This window comes from Phocoena sinus, chromosome 15 (assembly GCF_008692025.1).
Source record: "Phocoena sinus isolate mPhoSin1 chromosome 15, mPhoSin1.pri, whole genome shotgun sequence".
Lineage (NCBI taxonomy): Eukaryota > Metazoa > Chordata > Mammalia > Artiodactyla > Phocoenidae > Phocoena > Phocoena sinus.
Genome location: NC_045777.1, coordinates 66178590 through 66191941, shown reverse-complemented (window position 1 = coordinate 66191941; position 13352 = coordinate 66178590). Strand labels below are relative to the sequence as shown.

The 13352-nt window shown below is 41.8% G+C and overlaps 1 protein-coding gene across 1 annotated transcript in view; it reads left to right on the top strand.

The window, feature by feature from the left end:
* DNAH3 (dynein axonemal heavy chain 3) overlaps positions 1–13352 on the top strand; it is a 193652-nt gene that overhangs the window by 37313 nt on the left and 142987 nt on the right. Inside the window, exons 14-16 of the mRNA XM_032605510.1 lie at positions 4580–4764; positions 5962–6085; positions 12900–13053. Coding sequence (XP_032461401.1) covers positions 4580–4764; positions 5962–6085; positions 12900–13053 — 463 coding nt within the window. The remainder of the gene's footprint in view (positions 1–4579; positions 4765–5961; positions 6086–12899; positions 13054–13352) is intronic.

Sequence of the window (13352 nt, the reverse complement as noted above, 5' to 3'; positions counted from 1 at the left end):
CGCATATATGTGGAATCTAGAAAAATGGTACAGATGAACCAGTTTGCAAGGCAGAAATAGAGACACAGATGTAGAGAACAGACATATGGACACCAAAGGGGGAAAGTGGCGGAGGTGGTGGTGGTGGTGATGTGATGAATTGGGAGATTGGGATTGAGATATATACACTAATATGTATAAAATAGATAACTAATAAGAATTTGATGTATTAAAAAAATAAAATTCAACAACAACAAAAAAAGAATTTAGGTGGAATGGTAGAAAATGGAGTGGGCAGAATTAGAAATAACATTTCTTGTATATAGCCTTCTGTGTTTTTAATACAGTGTAAGATTTTTACCCTAAGGATGGTATTGTTGGCAGTGGCAGATTGAAAGCCACATTTTATATTGGTTCCAATATTTAAATGGAAATCTGAATTGACTTTTATGTGAATTTATTCCTGAAAATCCATGCTGAAGGACATTGGAGTGTGGATCATCAAAAAGTTTTTAGCTTTTGTAAATAAAGTTGTAATCAACAACTGTAAAAAAAAAAAAAAAAGAAGCAAGGTAAAACAACCACAACAGCAAAACAAAACAAAACAAAAAGCTGGAAAAGGCCTTAGCTGTGTAGAGGTGGGGGGCGCTTAGGTCCGCCGGGGCTTAGACGGGGGCAGGGCCTAGGCTCAGGACCTGAGCAGAGGTAAAAGACGGCGGGGGGGGGGGGGGTAGTGCCTAGGCTCAGTGCAGCCAGAGGGGGCCTTGGAGTGCTGAGGATCAGGCCTCGGACCTCAGCAGGCCCCCTGGGGTCAGAGTGGGCAGGGGAAACACTGGCCCGTTTCCTTCTGATCCTCCTTTCCCCCAGTGTCTCTCTCCCTTCCTGCTGGCTGATCTCACCTTGGATGGGCCCCTCCCAAGCGAGTGTGGGAACCCCTCCCTTCCCCCAGCTTCCCATTAGGGGCACTGACCCTGTCTACTCTCTACTTTTCCTCCTCCTCCCTTCCTCCCATGCCCCCAGGTCCCAGCAGCAGGAAGGGGCCTCTGAGGGCAGAGGATCAGACCCTGGACCTCAGCAGGCTCCCCGGGCCCAAGTGGGCGGGGGAAACGCTGGCTGTGTTCCCTTCTGATCCTCCGATCCCTAGAGGGTCTCTCCCCATCCCCACTGATCCCCTCGCTGTGAGTGTGTCCCTCCAGGCATGGGAGCCCCTCCCCTCCCCCAGCCACCCCTCAGGGGCACCTGTCCTGTCCAGCCTCCACTTCTCCTTCCCCCTCCCTCCCCCCACATCCCAGTCGCTTAGGGGTCCCTCCTGTCCCCTTAGGTGTCCAGGGTCCCCTACCAGCACCTGGTAGGTGCCCTAGTGGTGAGGACACATGAACTCCATGTCCTCCTACCCTGCCATCTTGACTCCCCCCCACCTTTACTTTTATATAGAACACTTCATTCTTGTCACTGCTGATCACCAAATGTGTGGAGGATTTTCTCCACACCACACAATTCTGTAACACCAGCTAGGTGCCCTACAATTCAACTTAATTCTGACACTGTCTACCCAGAGATAGCATCAGCTTGCACAAATAAAGGGCTCAGTCCTATAAAACTGCCCCCCATTACTTCAGACGCCAGTCACAAGTCCAGGTTGTCACCTTTCTTCTGATCAGCCAGCTATAGATTGAAGGTTCCAATGACCCCCTTCTTGGGTTTGATTAATTTGCTCCAAGCTTCTAATCATGGCTCGGTGTTTCCGGTGACCCACTCCTCATCCAGGAGCCATCTAGGAGCCCACCCTGAGTCACCTCACTAGAACAAAACGTACTCTTATTATCCATGAAATTACAAGGGTTTCATGGGGTCTGTGCTAGGAACCTGGGGCAGAGACCAATATATATTTTTCCTTTATTTCACAGTGGGTCTGCTACCACTCTTCTGGGCCCTTGCAAGAAGCTGATAGGTTAACCACATGGTATTTACTCTATATCTCTCATACAAAAGGGAAGAAGAATGGATTCTTATCAGAGGGAGTCTATCACACTGAGAGGATCTACCTATATTAGGCTAGGCTACATGCTGTAACAAAGAGACCCAAGATGTCATGATTGAAAATAATAGTTTATTCTTGCTTGGGATAGCTCCAGATTGGTGGGGAGACATATTGTGTGCATTCAGAGACTCAAGGAGATGGTGGCTTTACATCTTTAACATATAGCCTTCAAGGTCATTCTAAGTGTTGATATCCTAGACTGTTGGCAGGAAGAAAGAGCATGGAGGAATATGCAAGGACAGTTTCATGTGCTGTACCCGAAAGTTATACTTATCACTGCTTCCTACTTCTCACTGACTGGAACTCAATCACATGACCATACCTAATATGGACTGAATTGTGTCTCCCCCAGATTCATATGTTGAATCCTGTCTTAGTCCATTCAGGCTGCTATAACAGAGTACCATTGGCTGAGTAGCTTATAAACAATAGAAATCTATTTCTAACAGTTCTGGTGGCTGGGAAGTCCAAAATCAAGGCTCTAGCAGATTTGTTGTTTGTTGAGAGCCTGCTTCCTTGTTCACAGACCACCATCTTCTCATTGTATCCTCACATGGAAGAATGGGTGAGGGGTCTCTGGGGTCTCTTTTATAAAAACACTAATCCCATTCATGAGAGCATAGCCCTCATGACCTAATTATCTCCCAAAGGCCACCTCAAAATAACTGTTACAGGCTTGAGGACACAGGGGGGAAGGGGAAGCTGGGACAAAGTGAGAGAGTAGCATTGACATATATACACTACCAAATGTAAAATGGATGGTTAGTGGGAAGCTGTTGCATAGCACAGGGAGATCAGCTCCATGCTTTGTGACGACCTAAAGCGGTGAGAAAGGGAGGGTGAGAGAGAGGCTCAAGAGGGAGGGGATATGGGGATATATGTATACATATAGCTGATTCACTTTGTTGTTGTACAGCAGAAACTAACACAACATTGTAAAGCAATTATACTCCAATAAAGATAAAAAATTTTTAAAAGTACTGTTCCATTAGGGATTAATTTCAACATACAAATTTTGGGAATACACAGACATTCAGTCTGTAGCAAAGCACTAATGCCCTGTGTGACTGTATTTGGAGACAGGGCCTATAAGGAGATAATAGGACTAAAGGAGGTAAAAGGATGAGGCCCTAATCCAATAGGGTTGGTGCCCTTACAAGAAGAGAAACAGACAGAGCTTCTTTCCTCTCCACCATGTGAGGACACAGCGAAAAGGCGGCTATCTGCAAGCCAGGAAGAGAGCCTTCACTAGGGACCAAGTAGGTCAGTACCTTGACCTTGGACTTCCTAGCCTTTAGAACTATGAGAAAATACATTTTTTGTTGTTTAAACCACCCAGTCTGTAATATTTTGTTATGGTAGTCCAAACTGACTGGTAAAATACTCAACTAAAAATGCAGAGGAGGCTGGGAAATATAATCCAGCTCTGAGTCCAAAAGTGGAGAATACTATGAATCCATGTAGCACAATAGATAAGTTTTCTATATAGCAAGTTTCTGAATTGTATAAAAATTCATTTCTAAAATCCCAGCAGCATCTGTAAAGATGTTTTAATCATTTTCTCATCAGTTTGATACAATTAGCTTCATTGTGGAGGGGTCTCCACACATTAAGAAGGAATATCAAGGACTGAAAACATTGAGAGGAGTGGTTTTTATCTATCTGTAGTGTATGACCATCAACATGTAATGATCAATTAATAATAACAAAAACTATTATAGCTATTATTGCTAACATTTCTTGAGGGCTACTAGGCATGTGCTAGGCATGGATATATTGCAAATAACTTGTTCCTAATTGTAGTTAAAATGCTGAAGACTCATTCATTAGCTTTTGTATAAATTAGAGCATATTCAAATTATCCCTATAATAACTATTTTTTCACAGTCTTGTGTTCAAGGATAAGTGGGCAGTTAGATCTAGTGGTCCCAGTCGATGAATGTAAGTTTCTCTATGCCACCAGAAATTACCTGCAGCACATGAGGGTAAACTTGCTGGTGTACTGTTAAGAGGAGTGATTAGAAACTAATTTAGTGTTCTACTTCAACATAAAGTTGAGGAGTTGCTGCTGTTGGTAGTGGTGATATTGGTTATTGTTTTGGTCTAAATCTGTATTTTACCCATGGTGTATCTGTTAAGAGTATAAGCTTTGGAATCAATTAAACTAGTTCAAATCCTGGCTCTAACATCTACACATCATGTTGCTTTGGATAAAGTTACTCAGCCTCCCTTTCTTCCATTGTAAAATGTTGATAATAATAGTTCCTAACTCTTGGAATTTTCATGAAGATTAAATGAATTAATATTCATTCAGTGATTAGAATGGGGCATGGCACGTAGTAAAGGGCCTAGTACATGTCATATATTATTATCATTTCTACTGTTATTATTTCTAAAATATGGTATGTATGTGAATATTATCCATCAAGAATTTTCAGGTAGAGAAAAGTTGGAAAACATTGTTCTAGTCTCCAAATAGGAACCATGTTTGTTTAGTGTAGTGGGTCTTATAAGAAAGCTATTTTTAGATAATGATGATGGCTGTTTCTTTCCCTGTAGCATCTGTAATCAGTACAGCATCATTGCAGACAAAGTCAGTGAGATTCCTGTCAACACTGGGGAGCTAGTATTCCTCATTGAATTCTTAAAGAAATCCAGCGATGTCACTGTGTTCAAACTCAGGAGGCAACTTAAAGATGCAGCTGAACGGTTAGAGTTCCTGATGGACTATGCAGACTTGCCCCGTAAGTCCAGTGTCATGTGTGTACATGCAACTCTATGTGTATATTTATATTTTTATGGATAAGGAGCCAGGAGAAGCAGAGTTAGCAATTCTACCACTAAATATCAGGAGAGCTACTTTGCAAGTGTGTCCATATAGTAGAGGCACTAATTCCACACTGGAATTCGAATCAAAGAGAATCTTACTATTAGACAAAAAGAAGAAATATCTAGGAACTTGACTGGTTCTTAGATGCCTGTCTTTGCATCTTGTGCCTGGTGTTCCTGGAAAAGTCACTTTCAAATGCAGAATCCTTTTATAAGTGGGTAGGTTGCATTTATCTATAATCTAAATACAATCCCACCTTTGAGGAGGCCAGGGCACTTTCCTTCATGCTCCTGCATATATTAAAAGGAAAGAAATGATCAGGGCCCCTTCAAGGCTTACTGAGCCAAGTTAGGACTCCGTAAGGACCTAACTTTGTAAGGACCAGGTTCTGAAGGAAAAACTAATATGCCCTCTACAAGCCAAGTTTCAGAGCCCTTTTCCATCTGGAAATACCTGTGAATTACCTGGTGTTCACAATGTTTAGGGGGGATGGTTATGGAAGGTAGATATAGGGACTGGGAGTGGAAAGTGGTCCACCATAACCATCCACCTGGACTCTCTCACTGTGGTCTCTGCCTTCTAAATTCCCAAGGGTACAGAGGGAACCCAGGGCATTTTAACTGACCAGAGCCATAAGATGGGTAGGGCATCTGGCATTGGTATTATCACTGACCTTTAACCAAAAGGGAGACTGAAACTCAGGTGAGGTGAAATAGTTTAAAGAATAGTACTGAACTTCAACCTAGGTTTCTACTCAGACCTAGCCTGGGAAGATAATGAAGCACAGTGGTTAGAACGTAGGCTTTGGAGTTGGTTAGACTTAGACCTGGGTTTGAAATCTGCTCTGCTGTCTCCTACTGGTGTGACCTTGACCACTTGGCTTAACTTTGCTTCCCATCTATTAAAACGAGGATGATAATACCGTCTACATTCTAGCCTGGCCTGTGGGAAGTGTTCAATAAATGCTGGCTATCGTTCATCAATAATGGGCCCATTCATTAATTGCCACTCCCATACTCACTTCTGTTGACCTCTTGTTCTGCTGAATTAATTCCCTGCGAGTTGCCCTATGCTGAGCATTGTCCTAGAACAGACTGTGTGTGTTTTGCAGAAGAGGATATCAAACTGAACAGTACTCTGTTCCTCTGGCCAGACCAGATTGAAGATATCTTTGAAAACAGCCGAAACCTTCTCCTTAGCAAGAGGGATCAGGCAGAGATGGACCTCATTAAAAGGTACAGGGAAAGTCTGGGGTTGTTTTAGACATGATACCTAGCTTCATAACATGCCGCATGTTTCTGGTTCTGTCTAGAGCCACCCCACCCAGCAGTGCGTGGGTGAAGTCGCAAGACCATTGGTGGAGAAGGAATTTCCTTTTGTTTCCCATTGAAGTATGTTCTCTTTAAGCCTGCTTCACTGTAGTGACGCCGGCCAATGCCTTCTCTCCCTGCCTTGAACAATTGGAATTTAGTGGCGCAGAGAGAAAAACACAAAAATAGTAACATGTAATAATAGCCTCACAATAATAATAGCAGAATTGTCAGCCTTACATTGGAGACTACAGATATGTGAGATATCAAGATAGGATAATAAAGGCATGGTTGGAGGCTGAGAAATTGCCTGTTTTGCAGCTGGTCTCGTTCAGTGCTAATGTGCCTGTAATTATTTATTTATCGAGTATTTATCATGGATTTTTACTATGTGCTATGCTCTATTCTAGACACATAAGTGTGTTTGACTGCTAAATAAATATTTTAATGCAGTGACAAAGAAAATATTGCACACTGAAAAAGTCAGACAATATCAAGTGAAGTGGGCCAAGTACCACATACATGGTAAAGACACACCTGTGTGCATGTGCGCGCACGCACACACAAACACACACATCCCAGCTTGTAACACTTTTTTTTTTTTCAGCTTGTAACACTTTGTTTAGGAACTGCAGATTCATACCAGTTACCATCCCCATCACACATGAAACTCCCACTACCCAACTTTAGGTTCCATAATCCCTGCAAATACTGAGGAGAAAGGAAAAGGGTAGATAAAAGCAGGGATTTCTACACAGAATGGGAGTTCGGGCTGAAGGATAAACCCACTTAGTTGCTACCTTCAAAATATGACTTAGGTCTGTTGCCCAGAAGAAGAAGAAGAAGAACAACAACAACAAAAGATGTGTGTGGGGCTTCCCTGGTGGCACAGTGGTTGAGAGTCTGCCTGCCGATGCTGGGGACACGGGTTCGTGCCCCGGTCTGGGAGGATCCCACATGCCGCGGAGCGGCTGAGCCTGCGCGTCCGGAGCCTGTGCTCCGCAACAGTGAGAGGCCCGCGTACCGCGGAAAAAAAAAAAAAAAGATGTGTGTGTGCGAGTGTTTGTTTCTTCCTGCAGCCTTCTTCCTCTGCCTAAATGGCTACTGTCCCCAGAACCCAGAATTTAGCCCAATGAGTAGACCTGATTTCTTTTAACTAATAGATTTTTATTTTTAGAACAGTTCTAGGTTCACAAAAACATTGAGCACAGCCCCCTTACACACAGCCTCCCCCATGGAACTGAGTTTTGATGCCTCACCAAGAAGCAGAACCATTTTGTAAGTTAGATGAACAGGAGCAAATTTCTTCATCTTTTTGAGCCTCAGTGTCCTCATCTGGAAAATAGGATAGTAGAACCAATCTCAGATCATCTCATTTTATGAGAGGTGTCATTGTATTGAAGGATGCGATGAAATGGTCTGAAGTGGCGCCTAGGTGGTGTCCAGCGCGTGACAGGCATTCAAGAGTGGTCAGCTTCTTTTGCACTTAAACGATGACTTCTTTGGGGAGAAAATGCTTCTTAACTTCCAAACCACTACCTTGGGAGCGTACTTCTAGAACATTACTGTAAGGCCATTTACAGTAACTGTTGAAGTTAAGAGGAGTGAGGGGTGTCTCCTGAAGAAATGGGAACAAGTGTCATTTATGATGAGAGGAGAGTGCCAAGCTTCTTCTTCTTGGAGGGCAACTCTAGCTTGACCCCATCAACTGGTCCCTGAGCTCTCAACCACAGAACTCAGCAGAGGAGCAGCTCTAGGGGCTACCTGCAGCCCTGGGCTCAGCCCTCTCTTTGGTGAAGTCTTAAACTTGCTGTCCATCATTTTTGCATAGATCCTGAGAAAAACCTTTGAGGAGGGCTTAACAATATTCATTTATTCATTCATCTTCTGTGGAAACAATCCCATTCCCTCTCTAAGAGACTTGACCGTATTTTTCCAGCCCACGATAATTTTTTGGCTTCAATGCTTATTTTTCCCCACTTGCTGTCCCCACTCCCTCTCCCAATTTCTTTTCCACCTTTCCTCTGTCCGCTCCATGCCTGGTTGGCTGATACCTGCAGTCTGTAGCCTCTGGCTCCCGTGTCTATTGGATCCAGACAGGGCCAGGCCAGTGGAGAGCACTCAGGAGGTTAGAGAGTGACTGCTGGGCTTCTTCACCTCTCCCTCCCTGCTTGTTCCTGGGGCTCTGGCCAGTAGCTGCCTCCTTCCTGGATGACAATTCTTGCTCCTCCGTGGTTCCAGTTCTCATTGTCCCCTCAGCCCTAGGGATCATAATGGCTTCCCTCTGAGGCTAGTCTCTGGGTGCTTCACTCTCCCCTCTTTGTTCCTTTAACCCTACCCACATCTCACCTCTGTAAGTAGTCCCTTAATTAAAGTCTCTTTCTTTGAACATCAGAGTGAATTCTATTTCCCGCCAGAATTCTGACCAATCCACCATTTAAAAATTCGTGCATTATTCTCCCATAGACTCCAGGTGGTCCCACGAATAGAATTCAATTTACTTAACTGAATTTCCTGAGTATCTACTATTTACTAATGACATACATTTATATATGTGTATATTATGGACATGAAAGCACTTTAGAAACTGTAATGTGCTAAGCAATTATAAAAAATTTAAAACAGTACAAACTGTCAGTTATAAAATATGTTACAGGGATGTAATGCACAGCACAAGGAACAGAGTCAATATTTTATAATAACTTTGTATGGTGTGTAATCTATAAAAATACCAAATCACTGTGTTATACACCTGAGACCAATATATCAGTAATATTGTTAGTCAACTATACATCAATAAAATTAAAAAAAAGAAATTTAAAACAATAATAATCATGATATTTTACAATAATCACTGAGTTTGTATACTGTTTCCCTCTGGGAAGAATTCAAGAGTGCTTTTATCAGAGATTTATCTTTGTGTGTGTGTCTGTGTTTGGAGCCTCAAGAAGAATCTTAACGATGTGAAAAGGCACCCAGCAGCACCTAATTGTGTAGGTAACAGGAGAATCCACTTTCCCCTCATTTTGTTCCACTCAGTGGTAGGTTCCACGGGCCTGGAAGTGACCTGGAACATACATGACGGACATCTCAGGAATGTGAGCTGCTCTTTGCCATAAGAGTGCATCTTCTGGGAAGAAAGAAAGGTGCCTTAGGGGGAGTACCCAGATTGTGTTCTGGGATCCAGATAGAGCGCAGTGCCTTGCAAATAGCAGGTGCTTACTCCTTTGATGAATGAATGAATGAGTGAATGAATGAGACTTTTTTCCAGTAAGGATATTCTCTAAAATTAATACCTACCAGAGTCTAAAATCAGAGATTATCACAAAACAAAACAAAACAAAAATCTGAGAAGAAGCAGGCTGTCTCTCATAGCACTTATGTTCTCTATCTTTGAATCCTTAAGACTTTGGTGAAAAACAATCAGGGGAAGGAGAGGGTGGCAGTGGCCACCTTGCCCAGTTTCCTCTTGGGCTCCTGTCTCCCTTCCTCTTCTCTGAGGATACAGAGAACAAAAGGGGCATGGGAGATGGAAGATAAAGCAGATAAATACGGAAACTCTAGGAAGGAAAAGAACAGGGTGACAGAGCACAGTGATTGCATTCAATGGGCAAGTCAGGGAAAGGCTCATGTAAATAAGACTTGAAGGATGAGAAGGATCCCATCAAGGGAAGATGTGGGGAGGGAGAGAGTAGAAGGGGGTCCTGTCCAGGCATCGAGCATAGCGTGAGCAATGGCTCCACCATGGGAATACCTTTGCCTAAGAAGGAGAGTAGCTATAAAAGGAGGCTGAAGAGTTAGAGGAGCACGTCCTTGAAGTCGTGGTAATGAGTTTGGGTTCCTTATTAAGTATGGTAGAAAGTCACTGATGGTTTTTAATCTGGGGACCAAAATGATCTAATTAATTTTTTCTTTTTATGGTTTGTTTACTTGAATCAGAATTCAAAAATGTCTACAGCATTGCAATTGGTTGACATGTCTCTTAGATTTCTTTTTATCTGTAGGTCCCCCCTCCATCTCCTTTGGTTTTTTCCTTGTAATTTATTTATTGAAGAAACCAAGTCTTTTGTCCCCAGATCTAGACTTTCCTGATTGTACCTCTGGGGTGTCATTTAATATGTTCCTCTGTCCTCTGTATTTCCTATAAAATTTTAATAACTGATTTAAATCCTGTTACTAATCTTTGTCCCTGATCTCCTGTGCTAATAGGTAGCAAAGAAAATTTAAGTTTGTCCGTGGGCAAGAGTACTGCATGCAAATATGAGGAAAAAGAAAACGGAGTCAGCCATATTAATATCAGATAGAGTCAAAGTCAAGGCAAAAACATTAGTGATTCAAACACGGTTACTTAGGTGGGTGGAATAACGTTAAAGCAGTCACCAACCCTTTTATATCAAATAATCACTTAATTAAAAATAAATGAAGTGAAACTTGAATAGGGAGATAATGGAAGTAAATAATTAAGAACCTTAATTTGTTGGATGTGTATCAAACCTTCTACTCTACAATGGAAAAAACTATTCTTAAATGTCCGTAGGGGACTTCCCTGGTGGCGCAGTGGTTAAGAATCTGCCTGCCAATGCAGGAACACAGGTTCCATCCCTGATCTGGGGATATCCCACGTGCTGTGGAACAACTAAGCCCGTGCACCACAGCTACTGAGCCTGCGCTCTAGAGCCCGCAAGCTGCAACTACTGAGCCCGCATGCCTAGAACCCGTGCTTTGCAACAAGAGAAACCACTGCAATGAGAAGTCTGTGCACTGCGACGAAGAGTAGCCCCTGCTTGCCACAGCTAGAGAAAGCCCGCATGCGGCAACAAAGACCCAACACAGCCAAAAATAAACAAATAAATAAATTTATTTTTAAAAATGTCCTTAGAACATTTACAAAAATTGACCATATTTTAGGAACCCCTCCCCAAGAAAAAATATTTAAAGAAGCAGAAACGATATTGGCCATACTCTGTTATAATAGTGTGTATTAGTTATCTATTTCTGCATGACAAATCATTCTGAAAAATAGCAACTTAAAACAACAAACATTCATTATCTCACAGTTTCTGTGGGTCAGAAATCTAGGTGCAGCTTAGAGTATACCTCTGGCTCAAGGTCTCTTACGAAGTTGCAGTCAGAATGTCAGCCAAGGCTGCAGTCTCATCTTAGGGCTCAACTGGGTGAGGATCTACATCCAGGCTCACTCACATGATTGTTAGTAGGATTCAGCTCCTCATAAGCTGTTGGCCAGAAACCTCCCTCTGTTCCTTGCTATATGGACCTCTCCATAGAGTAGCTCGTAACATATCAGCTGGCTTCCTTCAGAGAGAGAGAGAGGGAGAAAGACAGAGAGAGAGAAAGTCACAGTCTTTTTGTAACCTAATCTTGGGAGTAATATCCCATAACTTTTGCCGTATTCTTCGTTAGAAGTGAGTTCCTAGGTCTAGCCCAGCTCAAAAGGAGACAGTTATAGATGGATATAAAGTACCAGGAGGTGTGGCTCTTTGGGGACCTTACCAGAGGCTGCTTACCACACAGTGTAATTAGAAATAAAACCCAAATCAAACCATTGAAAATTAACTCTCTTAAATTACTTTTTAGAAAAAAAGAACATCAAAACTGCCATAACAGGATTAAGTGTTCTTAAGATAATAGCCAAATTTATGGTATGTTACTATAGCTGTTCTGAATGGCAAATCCCCTTATTCATTCAATGAGTATTGATTGTTTTATGCCAGACACTCTTCTAAGTGCTGGAGATGCAAAAAGGCATTAAGGAGATTAAAACTGCATTGATAGAGTTTAAATTCTAGTGAATGAGACTAAACATTTTTATAGTGATTATTATGTACCAGGCTTAATTCTGAGCATTTTGTATATGTTATCTTATTAAATACTAAAGTAGGTACTTTATCCATCCCTGTTTTCTTTAGCTGAGGCATATAGAGGTTAAAGGACTTGACCAAGGTCACATAGCTACTATGTTGCAATGTAGGGAGTTGAACCTAACCTGTCCAGCTCTAGAACCTGTCCACTTAACACTGTGTTAATCTACCTCGTTAGGAAAAGGGAGAAGTAAATTTGAGAACTGCTTTGTTGATAATATGGATGAAGTAGATAAATCTCTGGAAGAGTCTTCCCTGATCACTCTGGCTAAAGTAGCCCTTCACTTGCATCCACTAGGCACTCTGCCCTGTTCTATTTTCTTCAGAACATTTATCACTATCAGAAATATTTCACTTTTATCTATGTATGGATTTATCCATCCATCCATCTGTCCATCCATTCATCCATTCATTCATCCATCCATATATGTTTACTGTCTGGGTTTCCCCAAACTAAAATACAAGCTCCATGAGGGTAGGGAGCTTCATAGTGTACTTCACAAATATATTCCTGATGCCTAGAGCAGTTCTTGATATTAGGCACTTAATAATAAATACCTAATGGATAAATGAATAATATGTATATACATAAATTTTATACATGTATATATTATATAGCATATGTATTATATATTTTTGATATATATTTACCTATATGAGAAACATCTGGAAATATTTAACCACCATAGGTTCAAAGCAGCTGTCTCTGGGAGGTGGGATTACAAATTATATATAATAACATATTTTTATAAGTTTTACATATATTGTATCAGAAGATCAAATTCTCCCCAGGCTTGAATTGGGTGAGCAATGCTGATAAATGGAAAGTCCAAGTGTGACTGGACTGTCTTTACTTTCAGATGCTCAGAATTTGAGGCAAAACTTGAGGGCTACAACAAGGAACTGGAAGGTTTTAGGAAACGTGAAGTGATGACTACAGAAGAAATGAAGAGCAATGTTGAAAAGCTTAATGAGCTTTCAAAGAATCTAGATCAAGCACTGGTGGAATTTGAGGTTTGGGGTCTTGGGATGGGAACTTATGACTGTACTGCTCTGTTGGTTCTGGCCCTTGGTTTTATGTTTGCCTAACATCACCTGTCAGGTGGATAGTATTAGTTGATTGACCAGTTCTTTCATTGGTGCTTTCGACTACCTCTTTCCACACCCCTACATTATACCAGCTTTTTTGTTAGTCACTGAGTACACAAAGAAGAATTGTAATGGAATAATTGCTCACGTGTATTGAGCGTGTATTATGTGCGCAATGTGCAAAGGACTTCATATGTGATATGTCACTTAATAATATCCATAAT